Here is a 25,764-nt window from a genome sequence, read left to right on the forward strand (position 1 = left end):
TTGCCATTATATAGGACAGATAGTATTGGTGAGTTATAGGACAGGGAAATACTACATATGGAAGTTATATAATAGTAAATGAAAAGAGAATGTGAATGCTTTAAATACTGTTCTCACTTTTTGACTTCTGTAATATTGTACTTATTTTGGAACATATTAAATCTCACTTTTCTCAGCTCATTAACATATGCAGCCAGACCAATACATAAACAAACTATAATTTTTATTCTGTGAAGCACTGAAGCCTCAGATGTTTCATTGTTTTTATCACAAAGCCTTCATACATGTTGCACTGAATAACAGGCATTTACAATTAGTACCCACTCATGTTAATCACAATTGCTGTGGAAATACATAAAGATTCCATTATAAAAAGAAAAAAGAAATGACACAAAATGAAAGCAAAATGTAAATCAACACAAAATAAATGCTGTTAATTAAATACTACTAAAGTATGTGTCTTGTATCATTCTATATCTATTGGCAATAATGTAGAATGCCAAGGTGCCACATAGAACTCTAGCCAAAACAGTTTTTCTACTTTTAAATAGTGGTGGGAAATGGAAGGGAGATAGCTCAATGAAAACGCCCTCTAGGGTTGAGACAAATATTTTTTATTACTGTCCGAGTCCCTGCTTGGGATGTTTCCTATCATTTCTGTCCTACTAAGAGAAATCTAAAAGATTACAGAGAAGTAGAGGGGAAAAGTTTCAACTGAGACAGTGCTGGTGACAACACATCAGGTGGGATGTATTCTTACTATATATATATATATATATATATAATTTTTTTATTTTTATTTTTTGCATCTTGCTGTGTCTTGGGGACAGAACATGAGGAGTAATCTCCACAATGGGGCATAGACAGCTATAAAAATCAAATAGAGCCTCTACAACTCTCTTTATCCTAGCCACTGTGTGGGATAAATCACCAATGTGGTCTACCCTCAATCCATAGCATAAAAGAGTTACTCTAATCATAAGTACACATAAATAAAATGCGTAAAGCTTTCGACATTATAATTTTGCTTGAAAATGTTTAACTTTTGAAACATTTGTTATACTTTAAATTCTAACTGTTAATGTGGTTGTGGCTAACTGTTAAAGCAGGATTAATTGTATTTTTTGTAATGCACATATGCTAAGAAAAGTAGTATAGCCACTACAACCCCATTGGCTGCTGAACATGTAATGTATACATAAATATACTTCTGAATATGCAATATAGTTATACATTTAAAGGAGAAGTACAGCCAAAGCTCTTATGGCTGTACTTCTCCTGTGGATCATAGGAGTGCAGTTTGTTCTGCACTCCTGTGACTCGTTTTCAGCAGACAGCGAGCTGAAGCAGAGAGAGAGACCGACAGTAACGGCTCTCTGCTCAGAGCAGAGGAGAGAACTGAGCCATAAGAAGTGTCTGATCGCTCAGTTCTCTGCCTTAGAGACGGCAGGGGACTGATGCAGCATCACATCGATGCTGCATCCACCTAAATAGGATTAAAAAAAAAAAAGCCATACTTCTCTTTTAAGTAAACTTTTCTTTGCAGTATTCTTTCATTGATTTTATCAGCAATAAAAGAAAACCTTTTTAATACATCTGGGAATTAATTCAAATAGCAAGCCTGGCTGAATTTTTTTAATGCTTTTAAATTAAATTATTTGACTCATTGATAGCATCGATTAATTGATTGAATTTCATACAAACATTCAACCAAAAACTGTGTATGGCCAGCTTAAGTTTAATTTTTGAGAGTAAGCATTTGAAGAAGTTATCAGACTGTTCTACACAGAACCTTACTATGTAATAACAGAGAAAGGTCTTCTTCTTTTTGGGGGGGGACAGATCTCCAATTACAGATTAGGGTTCCTGGGTTCACACTATTGCCACATGTGGCTCACAGCAGGGGTCCGGTGCGTCTCCGTTCACAGTTTCAGGTCCGAATTCAGCACACATTTTTCGGCTGAATTCGGACCTAAAAACTGACAAAAAGGCGCACAGGGCTCCTGTGCAAATTTGCGCTGGAGCCACAGCGGAGATATGTGAACTGGCTCCATAGAGAGCCGGTCAACATCTCCTACCATGCGAATTGGATGTGGGAAAACCCACATCCAAGTCGCATAGGTGTGACCCCCAGCCTTAATCTGCAGTTCTACCCATTTATGGAATGAGGCACTGCAACAGAACCATCAAATACTTTTATTTTCCATAAGAAGCACCATATTTCTCCAATACAGAAAATATATGCAACAGATGGATGAAGGCCTTGTGCTTGTTTACAAGATATTGTTGGGAGGTGGGCCTTTCCATGTTATTACAGGGAGCTCAGCTGATTGAAGGATACCCTTTAAGAGTTTGGATGCTGAAGTATATAGTAATCTTCATTGTATTATCTTCCAGTTTGAAAACTAATGTTGACTCTGTTGCCTTTCTGTTCTGCCTATGTAGAATAATGGACAGTTCGATTTATCTGACTTTTGTTTAAATTGTGATTACTTTTCTGGTCTATCAATGTTAGTTGTCAAGCAATGGTCACTTTTCTGCTCTCCACTGGGTCTTGGCAAACAGTACAACATTCACTGTGTGGTTTACATTGCGGTCTATTAGAATAGAAAAAAAAGACAGCATTTATGGAGTCAGATTTACATCAACATATTTCTGTACTGTCCCCATGCTTTGTTCTTCATTTAACAATTGCTGGAAATAACATTTTAATATGCATATTTTCAATAGTAATTCCATAGTTATTGTAAGTGTTGCACATTACTAAGTAAAGCTAATGATGTGTCATTAAACTGATCAGACAGGAAATTAAAGGGCTAATGCACCGATGATTGTAATCTCATGTTATTGAGCAACCTAACCACTTGTATGCAATCTCTTTTCAACATTGATTACAGTGTGTTGAAATAGAAGTGACTGCCAACATGAGGTTATAGATTGCTAAGAGGCATGACATTAAAGCGCAAATCCTGTAAACAACTGAAACCAATTAGCAAGGCTGATATACAGCAAACACTACAACTATTCTGAAATAATAAAAAAATAAATTGACATCAATCTGACTTCCCTGCAATCCACTATAAGGAGAATTCAGACAGGGTCAATTAGTTGTGGATCATCCTCTTTTATCCTTCTGTTGTTTTCACATGCAAAGCTTCAAGATATGATAGGTGGATGTGAAAACCTTTTTAGTATTGACATTTGTTTTGATCAGGCATCACATATGAAAGAGACTGCATAGAGTCAGCAGTAGATGTGTGGAAGTGCAGGCTATAGTGTTATGCACTTAGAGAATGTCACATTGCAGTTCTTCTAAATCACCACAAGATGTCTCCACTTGCTGTATGATAAATCTTTGTAAACTGGGCAGTCACTGAGACTGAAGCCCTTTAAGTTATTACCCTGCCTCAAGTTGCTTGGCAACTGTGCCCTGCCAGTCTAGGATGCTTTAGTTAGTACCTGTATCATTCATCTGTGGCTGAGATACACCACTTTCCTGATCCAGGATCTGGCTGCTAGGAATGATGTAGGCAGAAAGCCATTATATGTGTGCTTCCCCTACTATATGGAGAATTTCATACATTCCTTTAAGGGCGATATGTGCTATTAAAGCGGTATTAAACCCAAAAGCAAACATTTATTATATTGCAGCTTACCATTTCTTAGAGATAATGGCTGCATTCGTTTTCTTTTGTAGGCTTTCTTTCTTCTATTTTCGCCTGTGATCTAGCCAGTAAGTCTGTTGTTTTTCAAAAGAACAAGCTCTCCAGCAGAATGTATCAGTTACAGAGATGAGACAAACCACTGAACACTGACATGGGTGCTTACAGTGGTCAGTTTTTATAAAACCTTTATCCCAAAAGGAAAAAAAAACAATTTATAAAGTATTAGCTGGAATTTGGCTTCAGTTTGTTTGTGTATCTAAATATGCTAGTTCATCTAACAATACCCTCCCCCAGACTGACAGTGCTACTGTCCAACAGTGCCCCTTGTGCTCATTCATCCAGAGTGTAGATACTCTAATACAGGAGGTGTGTTACTGGCCAGATACCCAGGTGAAAACAGAAGGAAAAAAGTAAAAAACAAACAAAAAAACAAATGCATCTTAAGATTGCAGCTCACCAATATATTACACTATTGGTTTTGGGTTTAATACTGCGTTAAGGATGTTGTAAAGTGTCGTGCTGCCATTACCTTGTATGGCTGCTTCTACATATGACTTTGTTCAATAAAGCCTTTTTGTTTCACTGAAAGAGCCTGGTGTGAACGGTTAGGGCATGGATTCTTGCTGGGAATCTCAGCAGGGCAAACTCAATGCAAGAAGAAGAACCGGCCCTTGGTATTGTGAACTGTACTTTGGCAATGCCAGGCTGGGCTACCCTCAGGCTACCTTAAGGAGTGCTGTCTTTGAGTTCCACACTCTCTACGGTGGGAATCTTGGAGGCCCACACTGCCTAAGATAAAGAGTAAAATGATCACTGCCTCGTGTGATGCGCTACACAATAGGGGTGTTTGGGGAATATTTCTCCTGCCAAGCAATCAGAGGTTCTGAAATCTCCAATTTATCTTTAAAATGCACTGGGGCGGAATGTTACAATAAAGAAATGGCAGGATAAAATATTAAAATACTGTGCTTAATGTAAATATCTCAAGGCTTAATTTTTAGTCTTGACGAAAAGGTACCTTTAAAATATATTATGTAATTTACCCTTTACATACAGTGAGGGAAAAAAGTATTTGATCCCCTGCTGATTTTGTACGTTTGCCCACTGACATAGAAATGATCAGTCCTATAATTTTAATGGTAGGTTTATTTTAACAGTGAGAGACAGAATAACAACAACAACAAAAAATCCAGAAAAACGCATTTCAAAAAAGTTATAAATTGATTTGAATTTTAATGAGTGAAATAAGTATTGATTCAGAAAACATGACTTAGCACCTGTTGGCAATCACAGAGGTCAGGAGTTTCCTGTAGTTGGCCACCAGGTTTGCACACAATTCATGAGGGATTTTGTCCCACTCCTCTTTGCAGATCCTCTCCAAGTCATTAAGGTTTCGAGGCTGACATTTGGTAACTCGAACCTTCAGCGCCCTCCACATATTTTCTATGGGATTAAGGTCTGGAGACTGGCTAGGCCACTCTAGGACCTTAATGTGCTTCTTCTTGAGCCACTCCTTTGTTGCCTAAAAAAAAAAAGGGAGATGTCCCCCATATGGGGTTTTCTAGGCAGTAAATGAGTAAAAAAAATGCTATTATGTGATTTAAAATTATTTAAACATTATTACTAGAATAATCTCAAAAAATTACAGTGACAGTTAAAATATGAGCTGTGATACAGGAGATAAAAAAGGCAGTCAACACAAGTGAGAATAAAACACAGTATGCAATATTGTAGCGCTAAAACAGGATGTTGAATGAATCCTGATGTGTTTCGACCCCACCAGGTCTTCTTCAGAGGATTGGAACACTGTGGAAAAATGTACATACACTGAAATTCCTTTGTTGCCTTGGCCGTGTGTTTTGGGTCATTGCAATGCTGGAATACCCATCCACAACCCATTTTCAATGCTCTGGCTGAGGTAAGGAGGTTCTCATCAAAGATTTGATGGTACACGGCCCCATCCATCGTCCCTTTGATGCGGTGAAGTTGTCCTGTCCAGTTATCAGAAAAACACCCCCAAAGTATAATGTTTCCACCTCCGTGTTTGATGGTGGGAATGGCGTTCTTGGGGTCATAGACAGCATTTCTCCTCCTCCAAACATGGTGAGTTGAGTTGATGCCAAAAAGCTTGATTTTGGTTTCATCTGACTACAACACTTTCACCCAGTTCTCCTCTGAATCATTCAGATGTTCATTAGCAAACTTTAGATGGGCCTGTACATGTGCTTTCTTGAGTATGGGGACCTTGTGGGAGCGCTGCAGGATTTCAGTCCTTCACAATGTAGTGTGTTACCAATTGATTTCTTGGTGACTATGGTCCCAGCTGCATTGAGATCATTGACATGATTCTCCCATGTAATTCTGATTCTGCACCGTTTTCATGATCATTGAAACTCCACGAGATCTTGCATGGAGCCCCAGACTGAAGGAGATTGACGGTTATTTTGTGTTTCTTCCATTTGCAAATAATCGCACCAACTGTTGTCACCCTCTCACCAAGCTGCTTGGCTGATGGTCTTGTAGCCCATTCCAGCCTTGTTTAGGTCTGCAATCTTGTCTCTGACATCCTTGGACAGCTCTTTGGTCTTTGCCATGGTGGAGAGATTGGAATCTGATTGCTTCTGTGGGCAGGTGTCTTTTATACAGGTAACGAGCTGAGATTAGGAGCACTCCCTTAAGAGAATGCTCCTAATCTCAGCTTGTTACCTGTATAGAAGACACCTGGGGGCCAGAAATCTTGCTGATTGATAAGGGGTCAAATACTTATTTCACTCATTAAAATGCAAATCAATTTATAGCTTTTTTGAAATGCATTTTTCTGGATTTTTTTTGTTATTCTTTCTCTCACTGTTAAAATAAAGCTACCATTAAAATGATAGACTGAGCATTTCTTTGTTAGTGGGCAAACGTATAAAATCAGCAGGGGATCAAATACTTTTTCCCCCCGCTGTGTGCGTGCAGTCAGAGCAACAAATTTCTTTTCAAAGTGATTCTAGAAATTGATCATGGCTTGGAATTATATATAGAGCTTCCTTTCTTTGTTCCTATTAGTTGAACCGACAAAAGGGAAAGTTATTATATGCAGCGGACAAGGTTTTGCTTAGAGAAAAGCATGGGTTCAATAGAAAGCTTGATTTGTACATATGTCAAAAGGTTTATGTTTTCAATGTCTGTCAAGTGTCCTCATAAATGCAGGATCTCAAATGGTGTACTCTTCCATCCTCAGCTATAAGCTTCTATGGGAGCGTTGTTATGCCAGGTAGAGCCTTCGTAACTCAAGAGCTGCGTAGTGTTCTGCATCTAGAGCCTATGTGAAATTAGTCTAAACCTTACCTCTGGTTATTTCTTAATTAGCAAAACACAGCACAGTGTTTATGATGAAGAATAGTTTGGATGACTGTTATGATGGAAAATGCTTTGGATCACTATTTGTCGCATTAAATCCCTAGAATGACAATTTTATATGGTAACAAATTACTAACAAATCAATAATAATCTATTCAGACACATAAAAATATATTCAAAAGAAACTAAATAAAAAATATAGCTTTTTTTTGTAATTCATCTAGTGGTAACACATACAGTACAGTAAATGTAAGTACATAAATATGTACCAGTGCTGAATACTGAAACAGAATGTACTTTTAGCTGTAGGGATCAATGTAGCGGAACGATCTGGAGTCAGAGATATTGTACAACAAATTATGTATCTGCTTGCTTCTTCGTGCTTCCAGCAAAAGTCTTCTAGATCTTTCTTTAGCAGCTTGTTGTTCAACACGTTTTTGTATTCTCTTCTGCTTTACCCACCTTCAAAATAAAAAAAAATAAAAAAACGGATTATATCAATCAACTGCACAGCATGTTATACTTTATGTAATGGTAATCTTTTAATGTAGGTCAAAGAGAGTTGTATATCATTACAATCTAATATCATGAAGTCACAGAACCCTTTAAAATGATGCACAATCCTCATTCCAGCATTTTTTCTTCTCCTTTTATCTCCCTCATTCAGCTAAAGTGACCCCAGTGCTGACAGAGGGGCATGGGATGAGCAAACAAGGATGCTGTGCAGGTGCCCGACATCCTCTTTATCAACGAATGACATTGCCGATTGTTGGGATGCCAGCGGCTGCCCAAGGTTCTAATGCTACACAATAAAAACAACTGCTTTTGTGTAACAAAGAGACAGGTGTGATCCACTCACTGGCTTGTTGTCAATTTTTGGTGCAATTTGGGGAAATATTGTTTGGCATTTTTCAAAGGCACCCCCGAAAAACCCAGAAGGCACCCTGTTTAAAAAAGGCTGCATTAATCACTACCTGCCTGTGCTATAGCCGAAAGATGACTACAGCGCAGCACTCAATTGCCGGGAGGGTGTCCCTGGACTTCCTCCTGTTTACTTTCTCCCTGCGGGCCCACATCGGGGGAAATCTTTGTTGGCCATGTCCCTTGGACACAGCCAATCACAGATCGTGCTAAATGGCCAATCACATCGCCCATTTAGCACTTGATCGGAGTGTCCAATGAGATGTAAACATATGAGATCATCTCTCATTGCCGGCTCTCCCTCCTCACACACAGACCGCGTGTGAGATGGGTGAGTGATCTGCAGCTGCAGTGGGAGTGTTAGTGTTCAAACACAGTGCCACACTAACACAAAACACACATGCCCACCTGTCGCCAGTGCCACCTATCAGTGCCACCTGTCCCCAGTGCCACCTATCAATTCCATCTGTCCCCAGTGCCACCTGTCAATTCCATCTGTCCCCAGTGCCATCTGTCTCCAGTGCCCCCTGTCAGTGTCATGTGCCATCTGTATCAGTGTCACGTGTCATCAGTGCCACATATAAGTGCCACATCATTGCCACGTATTAGTGTCATCTGTCATCAGTGCCATGTATTAGTGCCATCTGTCATCAGTGCCACGTATTAGTGCCATCTGTAATCAGTGCCACATCAGTGTCAAATGCCATCAGTGCCACGTATCAGTGCCATCTGTCATCAGTGTCACGTGTCATTGTCCTGGTGCTCCAGGGCCTTCAAAAGTGTAATAGGTAGTCAACAAGTTAGATGTGTAATTTATGCTCCTAGAACACGTGACGGTGCTCCCTGCATGTTGGGCCTCTCTGTGTGGCCAGGCTGTGAAAAAGTCCCACATATGTGGTATTGTAATACTCAGGAGGAGTAGTAGAATGTATTTTGGGGTGTCATTTGTGGTATACACATGCCATGTGAGAGAAATAACCTATTACAATGACAATTTTGTGGAAAAAAAATTAAATAAATAAAAATCTTCATTTTGCAAAGAATTGCAGAAAAAATGACAACATAAAAACCTCACCATGCATCTTACTAAATACCTTGGAATGTCTACTTTCAAAAAAGGGGTCATTTGGGGGGTATTTGTACTTTCCTGGCTTGTTCGGGTCACAAGAAATGAGATAGGCAACCAGTACATCAGATGTGATCAATTTTGTATGATTTGCACCACAGCTTGTAGACTCTCTAACTTTCACAAAGACCAAATAATATCCACTAATTTGGGTTATTTTTACCAAAGATATGTAGCAGTATAAATTGTGGCCAAAATTTATGAAGAAAAATGAATAATTTGCAAAATTTCATCACAGAAACAAAGAAAATGTGTTTTTTTTTCAAGATTTTCGGTCTTTTTTCATGTATAGTGCAAAAAATAAAAACCCCAGAGGTGATCAAATACCACCAAAAGAAAGCTCTATCTGTGGGAAAAAAAGGACAAAAATGAATTTGAGTATAGTATTACATGACTAATAATAATTAGACAGAGTAATTGTCATTCAAAGTGTAAGAACACTGAAAGCTGAAAATTGGTCTGGGCAGGAGGGGGGGTTTAAGTGCCCAGTAGGCAAGTGGTTAAACTGTTACGTACTCCTGAGCAAAAAAAAAAAAAATTGTCAATAAGGCTGGGTTCACACTGCTGCGGTGTACGAGATCGGATGTGATTTGCACCGCACTGCAGTGCAAATCACATGCCATCTCTGTGCAATGCGATTTCAGCCATACAGATAGTATGGCTGAATTTGCATCGCATCCGGCCCAAACTCGCACAGGACCCTTTTTTTGGTCCGCAGCAGAATCGGATCGCATGGGTGTTCACACCATGCGATCCGATTCCTGTCCGAGTTTGCAGATCGCACTGCGATATGCGAACTGATTTGGAGGTATCATTAACTTTTCACTGACACTCCCAGCAGTTTGCATAGGGCAGTGTGAACTGCCGCCGGGAGGCATGGGATGCGGGAACCCGCAGTAGATTCGCAGCGTTCCCGCATCGCAGCAGTGTGAACCCAGCCTAATTCTGTGTATTTTGTAAAGTGCTGCCTAATATGTCAGAACTATATAATCATACAGTAATAAATCCGGGAATCCGGAAACTAAATCCTATTTCATTTGTACTGACACATCATTGCTTTTTAACTGAACAATTTAGACTTCACTAATAATTTTGTACTTACTGTTCAAAAGCTCCTTCTCTGTCCTTACTTTCTTCCAGGAAAGCAGCTGTCTCCTGTTGTCTTAGTTCCTCCATCTTCTTTTCTTTCAGTTGGTCTTTATGTTTCCTCCTCAGCCAAGTACCAAAAGCTTCATCTGACCCTTCTTTATCTTTATCCTTTTAAAACCAAGACATCAAATTTTGATATTTTAATACTGATTGCTGTCGCCCTCTGTATATACTAAAACAGTGGTGTCCTTAAAGCCGAGTTCCAGCTCTTTTTTTTTTTTTAAATCACCCCCGTCATAGTCGCCAATTATGTATTAAAAATCAGCATATGCTATACATCTGACACCGTTTTCTGTATAAGGGCTAGTTTGTACTTGCTTCAAAACATGGCTTTGGACAGGCTTTGTTAAAGCTCTCTGAATGCCAGAAAGCCCGTCACTAAATAAAATGGTTAGCTTACAGTTCTGTTTACACCTTGCTTTTGCTTTGCTTCGGCTTTGCTTCAAAATTATACCCCATGTAGCATTAGTGTTGCTTCAAAGCATCTTCAAAGCCTCCATAGAAGTCTATGGAGCTGAAGCCAAAGCAAAGCAAAAGCAGGTGTAAGCTAACCATTTTATTTAGTGACAGGAGCTTTGATTAGCGTTCAGAGAGCTTTAACAAAGCCTGTCTGAAGCCTTGTTTTGAAGCAAGTGTAAACTAGCTGTTAATGTGTAATGTGAAGCTAAAGCATAAGTATAAGTGTAAATGTGCCCTAAATGTATTGGTACTCACTGTACCCTCCTAATTCAGCAAGTGTCCACCCTGTGTGGGCATCTGAAGCCCACTATGAGTCTCTTCCGGGATAAGGTGCTGCTGGCTACCCAGAAAGCACCTCCCGATCTTGCGCATGTGCAATGGGACTTTATCAGGGCAATGGAGCCTAGCATTGCGTCCTTTTCCGGTTAAGTGTTGCTGGCTGTGGAGGATGCCCATTGACTCCTGGGATTGATTACACTGGTATCCCAGGAACCATGTGAAAAAGGATATGACATACCTCGCCGCCGTGGTGTTTGGATGGAAGTGGAGCACTTTTAGCAAAAAATTAAAATAAAGTACTGTATTTTAAAAATAAAAAAAGGAGACACTATCCCCCAAAAAAAGGAGACACTATCCTCAAAAAGGAATGGCGGAGCGATCAGTAACACATGCGGACACGTATGCAAATTAGGGAGAATTAGGGTGAAACTCCGCATTAAAGAGGAGCTCAAGGCTCCTTCAGAAAAAAAATTATAGTTTATATGCCATACACTATATACATTTTTATATTGCAGTATGTTTTTCAAATGGTCTTTGCCATATATATATATATACTATGTATTGTATAAACTTGTATGGAAATATTTCAATAAATTTAGATTGAAGAACAAAAAAAATTAAAAGTCAGAAGCTACTGTAGCTACTGACTTAATATTAGGACAAGAATCCAGCGGTGTCTTCACTCCAGCTGATTTTTCAATCGGCTCTCAGGTGCTGCCACTGCCATTTCTTATAAGGGAACCCGGCAGTGAAGCCTTGCGGCTTCACTGGCAGTTCCCTACTGCGCACCCTTTTGGGTAGAGCTCCGCTTTAACTTAAAAGGGCCCAAGAACCACATTTTAATCCACAAGTCAATTGGAAAGTCACATCTAAATTATCAATTTTTTGGTGTGCTGCAGTGCCATTTATTCTATATGACACACCAACATATCTTTCCCATGCACAAAACCACAACAAATGATAATGGGGGTTATTTACTAAAGGAAAATCCACTTTGCACTGCAAGTGCACATGGAAGTAAAGTCGCTGTAAATCCGAGGGGAACATGCAAGGATAATAAAAAAAACAGCATTTTAGCTTGCACATGATTGGATGATAAAATCAGCAGAACTTCCACTCATTTCAGATCTACCCCTTATGCCGTGTACACACGACCGGACTCTTCGAGGGACTAGGTCCGACAGTCTTCCCGACGGACTTTCGGCGGAGTTCCGGCGGACTTTCTGAATAAACGGACTTGGACACACACAATCACACCAAAGTCCGACAGATTCTAACGTGATGACTTACAACTGAACTAGAATAAGGAAGTTCATAGCCAGTAGCCAATAGCTGCCCTAGCGTCGGTTTTTGTCCGTCGGATTAGCATACACACGAATGGATTTCTTGGTCCGTCGGAGATTAGGCAGGGAAATTTAAAACATGTTCTATTTCTAAAGTCTGCTGGATTTTTGGCAAGCAAAGGTCCGATGGAGCCCACACATGATCGAATTGTCCGACGGACTCGTTCTGCCTGACCTTTGCTGTCAAAATGTCCAGTTGTGTGTACGCGGCATTAGATTGAGAGTGACTGCACTTTCAAGTGCACTTGCAGTGCAAAGTGGATTTACCTTTCGTAAATAACCCCCAATGTGTTGCTGTGAATTGCAATGTGCAGTGTTGCTAAGAATAATGCATGCACATTTTTTTGTGTATTAGGAAATCCATGCATTTGGACAATATTAATGCAACTGGCTGGGTCACATTCTGGCACTGCTGTTACATGTGTTGGTGTGATTCGGTACCTTTCATTTTGAATGGCACTACAACACAACTTTCCAGTGCACCTATCATGTATTGTGGTACACGGCAGAATATGCTAAATGGATGATTTTTTTTTTTCTCAACCACTTGCCAACTGCGCTATAGCCGAAAGACAGCTACAGCGCGGTCGATCAGTTTTGAGAGGGCGTCAGTAGATGACATCCCAGAACCGTGTGCGCCTCGTGTGGGGCACATTGGACATTCTCTGTGACCACTGTGTCCGATCACAGATTAGGGTAAAAGGCCAAACACAGCGGCCCTTTACTATGTGATCAACTGTCTCAATCACAGCTGATCACATGCAAACAGACTTGCTGGTTATCGGCATCATTCCATTCCTCTCATGCTGTGTCTGTGGGAGGAAAGGAGAGCTGTTAACCGGCAAGCCTGTCAGGACATCATTTTCACTGATGATCAGGGCACTGAAATTAAAATTGGTTAATCATAGTAAGATTGAAATAACTAGTATTCTTCTATGGATTCCATAAAACGACTATTATATTGGATTCCTCACAGATGTGCTGCTTTTTTCCATCTCCTTTGCCTGCAGGATCCTTTTTTCTTGCATTAGCTGTTCATTCTTCTTCTGTAACCAAAATTTAAATGCCATTTCGTTTTCTCTCCTTTTCAGTTCTTCTGCCTCCCTTTTCCGGTCTTCTTCCTTTTTTCCAGAACATATTGATTAATAACACTGGTTTAATTTCTTTCAATTATATCTTGTTCATTTCACTTTGTAGATGAATAAAAAATATAAATAAAAATGCAAAACAAATAAACAGCATGGATGTTTTGCTTTTTAGGGTCCATTTATATGGCTGCCCAGAACAGCGTATTTATGCAGTAGGGGTGGCCAGGAGCCTGTACATATCAGTTACATGCTCACACTGCCCCCAACTGTTTACACGTAATTGCGGCCAGGGACAGATGGGTCTGTAGGCAGACTGTTTGCTCATCTGTCCCTAAATGTGGGTAATCACTCAATGGGGTTAATTTACTAAAACTGGGAGAGTGAAGAACATAGAAACCAATTATTTATTTTTTTTGACAAATTGAACAAGCTGAAGTTAGAAGCTGATTGGCTACCATGCAAAGCTGCACCAGATTTTGCACATTTCTGTTTTAGTAAATCAACCCCACTGTGTGAAGCCTCTGAGCCTGTCACTGAGCTGCTGCAGCTGAAGAGAGGTTCCTGGATGTACCTGGCACAGAAATACACTGACCTGGGCTATGTACGGCCTTGAATGATCATGTAAAATAGCCCTTTAAGTGAAACTCAAGCAAAACATTTTTTTCTAGTTTTGAATAAAATTAGGAAGATTTGACCTGTTTGTTGGGCATATTTCCTTACACACCCTGTTACCAGGACAGGGGGACTTTCCCAAGTATATACATGAGAAAGGTTCAAATTGTTTGCCATGTAATAAAACCAAAGCCTACAATGTTGTGGCACTAGTTCCACTTTGTTTGGTCAATGGCAATATGGTCAGTTAACGTTAAATTGAAAAACAATGTAAATTTTTTGATCTTTACAGACATCTCTGGCTTACCAATATAAGTAAAATAATAATTTCCCAGGTTCGATTTTTGAAACTAGTTACTACTGTTCTCCCAAGATAAATCCACACTTAGTTGAGACGTATAATAAATTATTCTAAACATAGGGCTTTTTTTTTATCTCCATCTTACAGTATATATATATATAATGCAGTTGAGATTTTTTATTTAGAGAAATAAAATATTGTCCATTAATATTATGTACTCTTCTATCCAGCCAGCAGGTGGATCTCTATTTTTTTTTTTTTTACACAATTACTAGTATTATGTTTTAGCTCTGCAGCAAGTAGCCTATATTTTACACAACTCAAATAGTCATGAGATAATGCTGAGAACACACAGGGAGTTTTTTAGTTTTTTTTTCATCTAACCCAGTGGGCTGCATGAATAAAAAAACATACAGAGTGCTGTAATAACACATCCAATGCTAGTGCGGTGATCTCCCCACTGAGCTCTTGTGTTCTGACGGGGGGGGGGGGGGGACACCCCCCTAATGCCAGAACACAGTGATCAGCGCGCACAGCCAATGGCTATGAGCGCTGATTGGATGCTGGTTTTCCAGCATGCTTGTTCAACAGAAGCCTGTTGTGAGACCAGCTTGTCGGACGAGGAGCTGTACACAAGAGCTGAAAGTCGGTCAAACCATCTGTTTCGCCCGTGTGTACCGTGTGAGCTTTTACCCAGACAAATGAACGAGCTGCTACTTGCCTTACTAATTTCAGCTGTAATTAATATAAGAAGTTAGCACACAGGGTGGGACTGGGAGAAACCATATGGTTTCATGGAGTGATATGATTTGTCCTGGTTGCAACAGTAGGCGTATATTGATATACTAAGAGGGAGGTGTGGAAAGCCTATTAGCTTCTGAGCTGTACATTCTACAGAAATTAAACCAAGACATTATAAAGAAGTCTAGGACCTGTTGCTCAACCTGCACAGCAGCTGGGAAACCTAATAGGAAAGGCATAAGGCACATAGTTTTGCACATCTGCATCACTATTTTTAACCTGTGACTTTAGTTCTACTTGAAAATGTATTGTTATGATTGCTTATTTTACCTCTCTCCTAAGTCTCTCTTGCCTCTCTTGAATCCTCTTCTGTAGCTCCTTTTGCTCTGAGGAAAGGCTGAATGTTGTGTTTCTGGTTGACACACTTGCAGACTGGACCCTACGCGATGGCTTCACTCTGTGTAGAGATTTCAATGAATGACTAGCAGAGCTAGGCCGGACTTTAGGCCCACCAGGAGGTTGAGGGACAAAGTTATTTACATTACCGACTTTGGAAGTTTTCTTGTAATCTAAATCGTCTCCATTATGCGATGCACCAAAACTATTTGACTGCATGGATAGCGATGGAGATGGAGATTTTGACAGCTCTTTAATGTTACTGATAGGTGGTAGAGAACACTGGTTCTCAATGTCCTTTAAACTGACCAGTTCAAACTTTCCATCTTTCTCAACCAAAACTTTCCCATCTTTTGCTTCTACTTCAATGTTTTCATTTTCTTCAGCATTCAACTCTTTTTTGGCTGGGGTATCATTAAGATGCAATTGTGTTATGCCACCTACTACATCGTCTTCAATGATAATATCAGTTCTATCGTTGTCTGGGAAATCTAATGGTGGAACTTCCAGATCAACCAATTTGTCCTTAAATTTAAGTTTCCTCTGTCGGTTTTCGTCAATTGTTTCCATTTCTAATTTCTTATTTGCTTCTTCTATCTTTTCTGCAATATATCGTTTTGCCTCCTCATCTTCGGGATCAACCTCTTCACCCTCAGACACAGTATCCAGTATTAGCTTAGCATTTATTTTAGGGTCAAGAGAAATGCTACTATCATTGCTTGGTATAAGGTCACCTTTGATCTCTTGTTTTACTAATTGATTTGTGTTATCAGGTCTTTGTTCAATGAGGTGTTCAGTGTCATCTTCATTCTGAAACAGCAGAATGTTTCATGTATTTAGAAGTTATTATAGGGATTTTATCAAGAAAATGGCATATTGAAAAGGAGGATAGTTAAAGGGTATGTCAGGGTTAAATAAAAATAAAAACATATGCAGTACATATCTGCAATACATGCACATGGCGCATGTTTTATCTCTTAAAGACCCTACGGGTACAGAAGAACACCTGCTGATCTTGCAAAAAATCACTGAACTCCTGCTGTGGACTGAGTGGTGTCAGACCTGCCCAGTTGCTTTTTGCTAAACCATTCAAACCCTCACACTCTACTATTATTTACAACATGGACACTTATTATTCTGTAGTCCAAGATAAGAACTATGAGGGCTAATTACACTCCTTGAGAAAACACGGAAGTGTGCAGAGAACAAAAAAAAAATTTTTTTTGCACTTACTGAATAGCTAAAACACTTCCAATGATATATTTACCACACCAAAAGACAACAAATTCATTATTAGGGTTTACATACACTTTAAAGCTGTTTCTAGTCATAACCTACAGTGTGTTTGCACCTAGACTGGCCTGGTTGCTATGGACAATGCACCACTTTTGCTACACAATTCTGGTTCTGGACTAATTAGTATTAACAACAGAACTTAACCACACCCATTTATGACCTCATGCAGTGAATTGGTTACCAGTGTCCAGGTCTTTGAGCTAGGCACCTCTGAGTTCCCACATTTTTGTTTTAGTCTCCCCCCATTCTGTCCTTCCCCTTCTATCTGCTCCAGTACTTACATTCGAAGAGTGTGATGAACAAGGGTTTGTCAGTAAATCACATAGTACAGAGCAGAGCTGTGAAGCCGATTTGAGCAGTGAGACTCTGGTATTTAACCCAAAATATGTTCCCTCAAGTCTTTTTTTCCAACATGTCACTCATGTAGGTGGCAGTAGAGAGGGCATCCAGCCAGAATTCGGGGCCAGTCATAGTTATTAAAGCTGTTGTGGCGCATTTTCCTAAAGCCTCAATTTCAGCATTGAGGCCGACTCCTCTACCAGCCCTTCCCAACATCTCATTAAGCACTATCCCTCTTCATATACATCTTAATATGGTCATTTTACAAATTTACATTGTAGGGGAATCAGGTGTTCCAGTGAGGTTCTGAAATGTTGCCGAATACACAACGTATAACAGAGAGACAGGGGAGGGAGAAATCTTTGGCAAAATTAGGTGACAAGAATCATGACAGTTTTTCTTTTTAGTTTTTTCTCTGCCGCAGTGGTTTGGGTCCCTAGGGAAAACTACAGGCACAGTTGGGCATGCATTGGTTTACCCAATCATCCGCACACAAGCAGGTTTTTCCTCACATATACGCAAAGACGGCTATGAGGGAGAACCCAAACCTTCCCTGTCTTTGTAAATTCGTATAAAATAACCTACGCATACACTGATGTGCCGAAAGGCTCTGCCAGAACCTGAGGCCCAGGCAAAGCCCTTGTGCACATCTGCGCATGAGCTATCACGGTGGCATCAGAGTCAGTACAGAGCGGTACTAACGTTCTGATTTAATTACAGATTTATGGTTTAAAGGAGAACTATATGAACTGTCAAATAAAGCACTGTCATATTGGGCTTACTATTTCAATGTAAACAATGTGCTGGAAGTAGCAGTGTGAGGTTAAGAGTTAAAGTGCATTCCCACTTTTGCAGTCAAATTTTAGGAAACCCCTCAAGCTGAGATTTAATTGACCTAATCCCTACCTATTTAGATACTTACAATTACAACATGCTTTTACCTCCCAATTTGGCTCTGTTAAGGTGGAAATTAAGCCATCAAGCTTAGAGAACATTTTGCTAGATGAGTCTCTGAAAAAACACTCTGAGTTATATAAAGAACTTTACCCTGTACCTCCTCCCTTGGTGCTTAAGTTAGAGAGCAATGGATAGAAGAGGTTCCGGATCTTGGAGGGGAGGACTGGGATGATATGTGGGAGTTTCCCCTTTACTCATCTGGTCTCGGCAAGGGATCGGCTAATCCACTATAAATTCTACATAGGATATGCTACACACCAGCAAAACTAGCCAGAATTTACCTGGCGGTATCAGCAGAGTGCTGGCGCGCTACTCCTTCTCTCCAGCCACCATTGGTCATGTGTTTTGGCATTACCCGGTGGTCAGGGATTATTGGACCGCTATTCTTTGGTGTATAACGAAAATCACTTCTTTACCTATCCCCATGACAGTGGTGATCTGCCTGCTTGGTTCAATGGAAAGCTTGGCACCTACCAGGGATCAACGTATGTTGTTGAATTTGTTGTTGTATTATGCCCGTAAGGCATTAATCTTACATTGGAAAAAAACCGACCACACCTTCTATTTTCTACTGGAAAGGATTGTTTAATAAGATGTTGCCGCATTATATAGCTACATGGTTGCTGGGGAGAATTGTGCTAGAGTTTATCTCACACCCGTTACATGATACCCCCTTCTTGGTTTCATTTGATCCTTTAGTCCTTAGGGCCTCCCTCTCTGGGATGATCTCCCCTGAAGGGACAAGTTGTGATTGTATATGATTTTATAGAGGGAAGAGTATCTAGTTACGCTGATATTATGAACACATGTTTTTTTAAGTCCTGAGGGACGCAAAGCATTTGATGCCATGGATGGATTTCCTGGGGTGGTACCTGGTGGGGGGTGGGTGGGTGTTTTAGTGGGGAAGCTTTTTGTTTCTGTATTGAGAGCGCTGCGTGGCTGAAAAATTATTATTTTTTTGTTGCTAAAATAATAAAAATAATTTTCTAAAACAAAAAAATTGATGAAACCCCACTAGATCTCTGCGTATAATGAGTGATGCTGCGCTGTTGTTGAACTATGTGCCAAAAAAATAATGCAAGTGCTAATAATGAAAAATAGTAAAAGCAATAATAAATGTGTACACAAGGTGGCAGTGTGAAACCAAACATGCAAGTAAGCTCTTCAATTAACTGATTCCTTACTATAAATAATAAAATAATAAATGATTTGCGCAACAAACCAGCGCCAAGCTCGTTCCCGCGTCACTTCCGGTGTGCCTGTCAGCCAATCCTGACACCTATCGTCACAGTCACGATTGTGATGATACGCATCGGGATTGGCTGACTGGCACACCGGAAGTGATGTGGGAATGAACTCGGCGCTCATGGAGGTGAGGTGAGGTGAGAGGTGAGAGGCCACTTCACATAGAGTTGTCATTGCATGGAATGAAGAGACACCCGTTTATAGTTATCAATTTGCACGGTTAAGACTCTAGCACTATATTTCACTATTTGACACTTTTTTTCAAGAAGATTGCCTCAGAGTTTTGTTACCTGTCACATCTTCACTTCATCGTTCAGTGCTATGTCAATCATCTCGATTATATTCTATTTGGTTTGTTGTGCAAATCATTTATTATTTGCTTTATTGTAAAGAATCTGTTCATTGAAAAGTTTACTTGCATGTTTGGTCCTTTTTACATTGCAGATTAGGAAATTGTAACTGAAATATCAGAGTTTTCTATCTTCCACATTTAAAAAATAACAGACATGCTCTTTTGTTTTCAATAAAATTGGGATCCTAAGTTTTTCCATGCAATGTCGAAAAAAACAAATATTTACAGATCATGGCTGTACCTGGGATGCTGCCCGCTGTTTCTCTTCCTCATCTATTAACCAGTCAAGGTCTTTCTCAAAGTCATCTTCATACTCTTGCCCTCCTTCTGAATCCGATTCCTCCTTCTCGCTCATCTTTGCAGAGATGCTGTGCTTTTCTCCTATGAACACATTAATGCAAAATGTACACATATTGTATATCAGATATTGCATCAGTGACATAATTTTGGAATTACAATTGCTATAACCGAGTAAATACCTTAGAGATCTGTTTATATATAAAAAAAAAAAAAAATCCCATAGCAAATCACCCAGTGAAAGTGCATGTACATTTGTTCTGTGTGATTTGGCCCAAAAAACAAAACAAATAAATGGTATTATGCCATTTCTTGTGTTGGTTGAATATTTTCCAATGATTTAAAAGGACCAAATTTGGCCACTAGGTGGTGTCAAGTTTCATAGGAATTTCCTGTAATACTTAGCACCATCTAGTGGCCCAATGTGGTCTATTTTGCCTTACGTACATACAGTACATACAAGCCGTACATATAAATGTCTTTATCCACTTCAATACCAGGCACTTTCACCCTCTTCCTGCATAGACCAATTTTCAGATTTCAGCACTTTCACACTTTGAATGACAATTGCGCAGTCATGCAACACTGTATCCAAATTCATTTTTATTTTATTTTTTGAGATAGAGCTTTCTTCTGTGGTATTTAATAACCACTGGATTTTTGATTTTTTTTGCTAAACAAATGAAAAAGCCCAAAAATTTTGAAAAAAAAAGTTATTTTTTGTAATAAAATTTAGCAAAATAAGTAATTTTACTTCTTCACTGGTGTGCGCTGATTAGGCTGCACTGTTGAGGCTGCACGAAGTTGCACTGATAGGCAATGATTTTTTTTTACATTCTTTTTTTATTAAGCTTTAAGATAAGATTACATCAACAAAGCCTATTGGGCATACCCAGGCTTGAATTGAAAAAAAAAACACACACAATTATAACCTATTAACCAAGCCCTATGACGACTTCATACATCGTAGCTGGAAGGTGCGAAGTAGACATCTGAGGATTATCCCTCAGTGCATAAAACTCAGCGAGAGAAATGCTCAGAGGCAAAACAGTGCATACTATGGAGGCATTGCCAATGACTCGACAGTGTCCCTGGACTCTGGCCAAATGTCCCATACCTTTTTGTGGGCAACCCCTAGATTCATAGGTAAATTTGTCCAATGGGATAATTTTGTTGACAATAGACTTCCAATAATCGAAGGTAGGTGCCTGGGGAGATTTCCATTTAAGGAGTATGGACTTACGTGCATAAAACAATAATATACCTACTAGTGTTCTCATTGTCCTGGAAGTAGCTAGTAAATGAACTAATCCTAAGATACTTACATCTATTGATAGTGGCACTGCTACAGTAGTGACCTTGCCGATACAATAAGAAACCGCTGCCCAGAAGAGCAGGAAGGTGGCAGGATCTGCTGTACATCTCCAGCATGGTGAGGGGTATGAAGGGTAAATCATATGTAACCTCTGGGGCATTATGTCAATTCTGTGAATGATTTTAAAAACTGTACTAGCCTGACTCTAGCTGAGACCACGCTATGCATGGGATAGTCCCATACTTCTTCCCAGTCCTCTGTATTTAGCTCTGGAACCTCTGCACACCAGCACGACAGGAGCCTATCTAAGCCGTCATGTATGGAGGGTTGCAGGGTCCTGTATATTGAGGAGAGTGGTTTCTCTAGTATGTCTGCATGTATTAGGGTTTCAATTTTTGACGGAGTAATGGTTACAGACTGGTTAGCAAATTGCATCTTAAAGACATGTCGGAGCTGGTGATATCTGAACAAACATGAGTTAGGGAGGGCATAATTGGTTTTAAGGATGTCAAAGGTCAGGAGCACACCCCCTTCACAAATTTGGCTAAGGTATTTAATCCCCCTAGAAGCCCACACAACAGGGTCAGGGAACAATGAGAATTGCTTAAGGGAGGGGTTAAGCCACAATGGTGTATGATGTGAAAAAGTATGTAAGGACTCTGGGTGTTGAAGTTGCCATGCCTTTATAACTGCTCAAAGACTGAGTAATTGGGAATAGGGCTGACTGGCCTCTATATAGTATGTTAAGGAGTGCTTCATAAGAGCTGAGCTGCGCTGCCTCAAGCACAATAGCAGCACTGGTCTCTTCTGCCACCAACCAGCTGTGGGCCTGAGTAAGTAAAGCAGCAAGGTAGTAAGTAAATAAATTTGGGCACACCAGTCCACCTTCAGTCCAAGGTGTTTGCAGTATCATCAGCCGAAACCTAGGTCTTTGCGATCCCTACAAAAAAGAGGTCATTACAGATTCAAACTGCCTAAAGTATTTCCTAGGGATCCACACTGGGGCATGGCGAAGGACAGAATAGAGGGGAGCAACTTCATTTTATTAAGAGTGATCCTGCCCACAAAGGAGAGGAGAAGGTGGGACCACGCCTATAAACGTTGCTTCATTAAAGTCAAGAGTGGCAGGAGATTCAAGGTAATATAGTCTTTTGCCATGGAGGATAGCACTACCCCTAAGTATTTGGCAGAAGAGGTCCACTTTAGGGTTAAATCTGAATCAGCCTTGGCCTCTGCCTCTCGATCTATAGGCAGGATGAGGGATTTATCCCAATTGACCTTCAGACCTGACAATGTAGAATACATGGAAAGCAATGCCAGGGAGGGAGGGCCCAGGGTCTTCGAAAAAGAGCACTATGTTGTTGGTGTATATTGCCATTTTATTCACTAATGGCACCTACCTTAATACCTTTAATAAGGGCAGAATTATGTATGGCCTGAGCTATTGGCTCCATCATGAGCGCAAATTGCGCCGGGAATAACAGGCATGTCTGGTCCCCCTTCCAATGTGAAACACTTCAGATAGTTCACTTCCCAATTTTATTTGTGCCAGGAGAGCTCGGTACAGGATTTTAATCCAGTTACTGAAACGTGGACCAAAGACCATTATCTCCAGTACTGTGGACATGTAGACCCAGTCCACCGATTTGAATGCTTTTTTCTATGTCAAGCAGGACCAGGACCCCAGAGGCTGGTTTACTAGGGGGGAGCTGCAAGTGCGACAAAGTGCGACAAAGCCAGTCTGATCGATACTAACTACTGATGATAAGAATTTAGTCTCAAAACTTTCTGTAGGTGGCGCTGATAGTACACAATAGAGATGGTAATGTTTCTATACTGTAGTGACTGATTCATATGGGTAGAGCACATTAAACAGGTACAATCTATGCCAGCCAGATAGATCTAGATGCCTTTTCATCCTGCCGAAGCTATACATGGGTATGGCGGATTTTTCCCGCCAATACACATATAAGACTTGGCTTATGCAGCTCTACCCTACTGCATTAATAATAAATAATTAAATATGGACATCAGTATTCTCCCTACCTCTCTGGCTGGCATAGATTGTACCTGTTTAATGTGCTCTACCCATATGAATCAGTCACTACAGTATAGAAACATTACCATCTCTATTGTGTACTATCAGCGCCACCTACAGAAAGTTTTGGGTGTTTTTAATTACGCCCCAGAAGAAGCGTTCCTCTAATAACGCGAAACATGTCGGGCAACTTCTGTGGATCCTGCATCAGCTCCTCACTATAGCACCCATCTACATTGATCTATTTGTTCTACTCTGGGTGACTAGTTCTCCTGTATAGATCTTGAATTTTTGTATTTTATGGACTGCGATGTGTATCTGATGTAGTTTCCCATGCGTGTGGACATATTCCTTGTGTCAAAGAATCTTTTAACCCTTTCTATCTTGTATGTTTTTTTATTTTTATTTTTGGAATAAATTTATATATAAAGAATATCTACTGATTACAATTTTTCTTCTGAATGTATACTAGTGCCTCTAAAATCCCAAAGTCCCCACCCATTTTTGCTGTAATTTCTATAATTTGTACTGGATTCCCTGCTCCACACTTGCATGGAGCCCCAGACCGAGGGAGCTTGGCAGTTATTTGCCAATAAACACACCAACTGGTGTCACTCTCCGACCAAGCTGTTGGCGATGGTCTTGTAGCTCATTCCTGCCTTGTGTAGGTCTACAATCTTGTCGCTGACATGCTTGGACAGCTTTTTGGTCTTGGTCATGATGGAGAGATTGGAATCTGGTTGATTGCTTCTGTGGACAGGTGTCTTTTATACCGGTAACAAGCTGAGATTAGGAGCACTCCCTTTAAGAGAGTGCTCCTAATCTCAGATAATTACCTATATAGAAGACACCTGGGAGCCAGAAATCTTGCTGATTGGTAGGGGATCAAATACTTATTTCACTCATTAAAATGCAAATCAATTTATAAATTTTTTGAAATGTCTTTTTCTTCATATTTTTGTGGTTATTCTGTCTCTTACTGTTATAATAAACCTACTATTAATATTATAGACTGATCGTTTATTTGTCAGTTGGCAAACATACAAAATCAGCAGGGGATCAAATACTTTTTTTCCTTCACTGTATCTGATTATTAAGTATAGAGACACTTGAGAATTCATAGATACACTTTTTTGGATTTATTTTTCCACTTACAATAGCAGTGTCCCCCACCCCCTGCCTAAACACTCACCTGGCTCCTGTATCGATCCAATGCTGTGCCCGGTTTTAGTTCTTCTCTCCTGGGAGTGGGATGGGTTATATGGGCTGTCCTTACAGTTTTGTGTGCCAGTGTCCTCCCCTAAAGATGGCATCCTATAGCCCATGATCAAATTTAAAAGAGCCTAGGCAAGTCAAAAATCCTTATTTAGTTCTGCCATCAGATACACTTGACTTTTAAATAACCGATATTACAAGGAACTAAAACAGTAGAATTTAAATTTGAGATTGACTTCTCCAGCCACCATCTGCTTTTAAAAGGTCAGAAATACTAAAAGTAAAACCCTCATGCCGCGTACACACGATCTGAATTTTGGTCGGAAAAAGGTCTGATGGTTTTCCCGATGGCCCACACGCCCAGAACGCGGTGACCTACAACATGAAAGAGGGGACTAGAAAAAGGAAGTTCGATAGCCAGTAGCCAATAGCTTCCATCTCGTAGTTGAATCTGAGTTTTTGCGTGTCGGAATTGCATACACACTGAACGGAAGTTTTTCTGTCATGAAAATTGAGAACATGCTATCAATTTTTTGCTGGCGGAAATTCGGACAGCTAAATTCCGATGGAGCCTACACACGGTCACATTTTTTCAGATGAAAAGCTCTCATCGGTCTTTTGCTGTACGAAATTCCGATCGTGTGTACGCGCCATTAAAGACAAACGTATAACTGTAGAAGCATAAGTCACAAATTTCTCATAATGCAGTTGCATTTTTCTGTGCATCCTTTCCTTTCAGCAGAATTTTAAATTAATGTCTGCTGTACATCCTCATATACAGTGACTATGCTGCCCTTCAGTCTCCCTGGAGCACCAGCTTAGACACCCTAATGTGCATGCTCTGGGCTCACAAACAGGAAGCACCAAAGCCTTTGGTCTAATGCCGCGTACACACGACCGGACTTTTCAACATCAAAAGTCAGATGGAATGATTCCGGCAGACCATTCGATCGTGTGTGGGCTGCAGCGGACTTTTGATTTGCAAAAGTCTGACAGACTTTAGAAATGGAACATGTTTCAAATTTTTCCGCTAGAACTCCGCCGGACCCAGTTCCTACCGAGAAATATGCTAGGGCAGCTATTGGCTACTGGCTATGAACTTCCTTATTCTAGTCCAGTCGTACGTCATCAAGTTCAAATCCGTCAGACTTTGGTGTGATTGTGTGGCCAAGTCCGTTCATTCGGAAAGTCCGTCAGAACTCTGTCAGAACTCCGTCATAACTCCATCGAAAGTCTTTCGGACCTAGTCCCTCGAAAAGTCCGGTCGTGTGTACGTGGCATAAGT

The 25,764-nt window shown here is 40.2% G+C and overlaps 1 protein-coding gene across 1 annotated transcript in view; it reads right to left on the reverse strand.

The window, feature by feature from the left end:
- Nucleotides 1–206: 206 nt before the first annotated feature.
- CCDC181 (coiled-coil domain containing 181) overlaps nt 207–25,764 on the reverse strand; it is a 46,217-nt gene continuing 20,659 nt past the window's right edge. Inside the window, exons 2-6 of the mRNA XM_077481678.1 lie at nt 19,856–19,995; nt 15,360–16,235; nt 13,262–13,408; nt 10,160–10,314; nt 207–7,472 (exon numbers count right to left, since the gene is read on the reverse strand). Of these exons, the coding sequence (XP_077337804.1) occupies nt 7,310–7,472; nt 10,160–10,314; nt 13,262–13,408; nt 15,360–16,235; nt 19,856–19,969 (1,455 nt within the window). The 5' untranslated portion in view covers nt 19,970–19,995 and the 3' untranslated portion in view covers nt 207–7,309. The remainder of the gene's footprint in view (nt 7,473–10,159; nt 10,315–13,261; nt 13,409–15,359; nt 16,236–19,855; nt 19,996–25,764) is intronic.

This window comes from Lithobates pipiens, unplaced genomic scaffold (genome assembly GCF_037356315.1).
Source record: "Lithobates pipiens isolate NorthernLeopardFrog02 unplaced genomic scaffold, aLitPip1_a1.2 Scaffold_16, whole genome shotgun sequence".
NCBI lineage: Eukaryota > Metazoa > Chordata > Amphibia > Anura > Ranidae > Lithobates > Lithobates pipiens.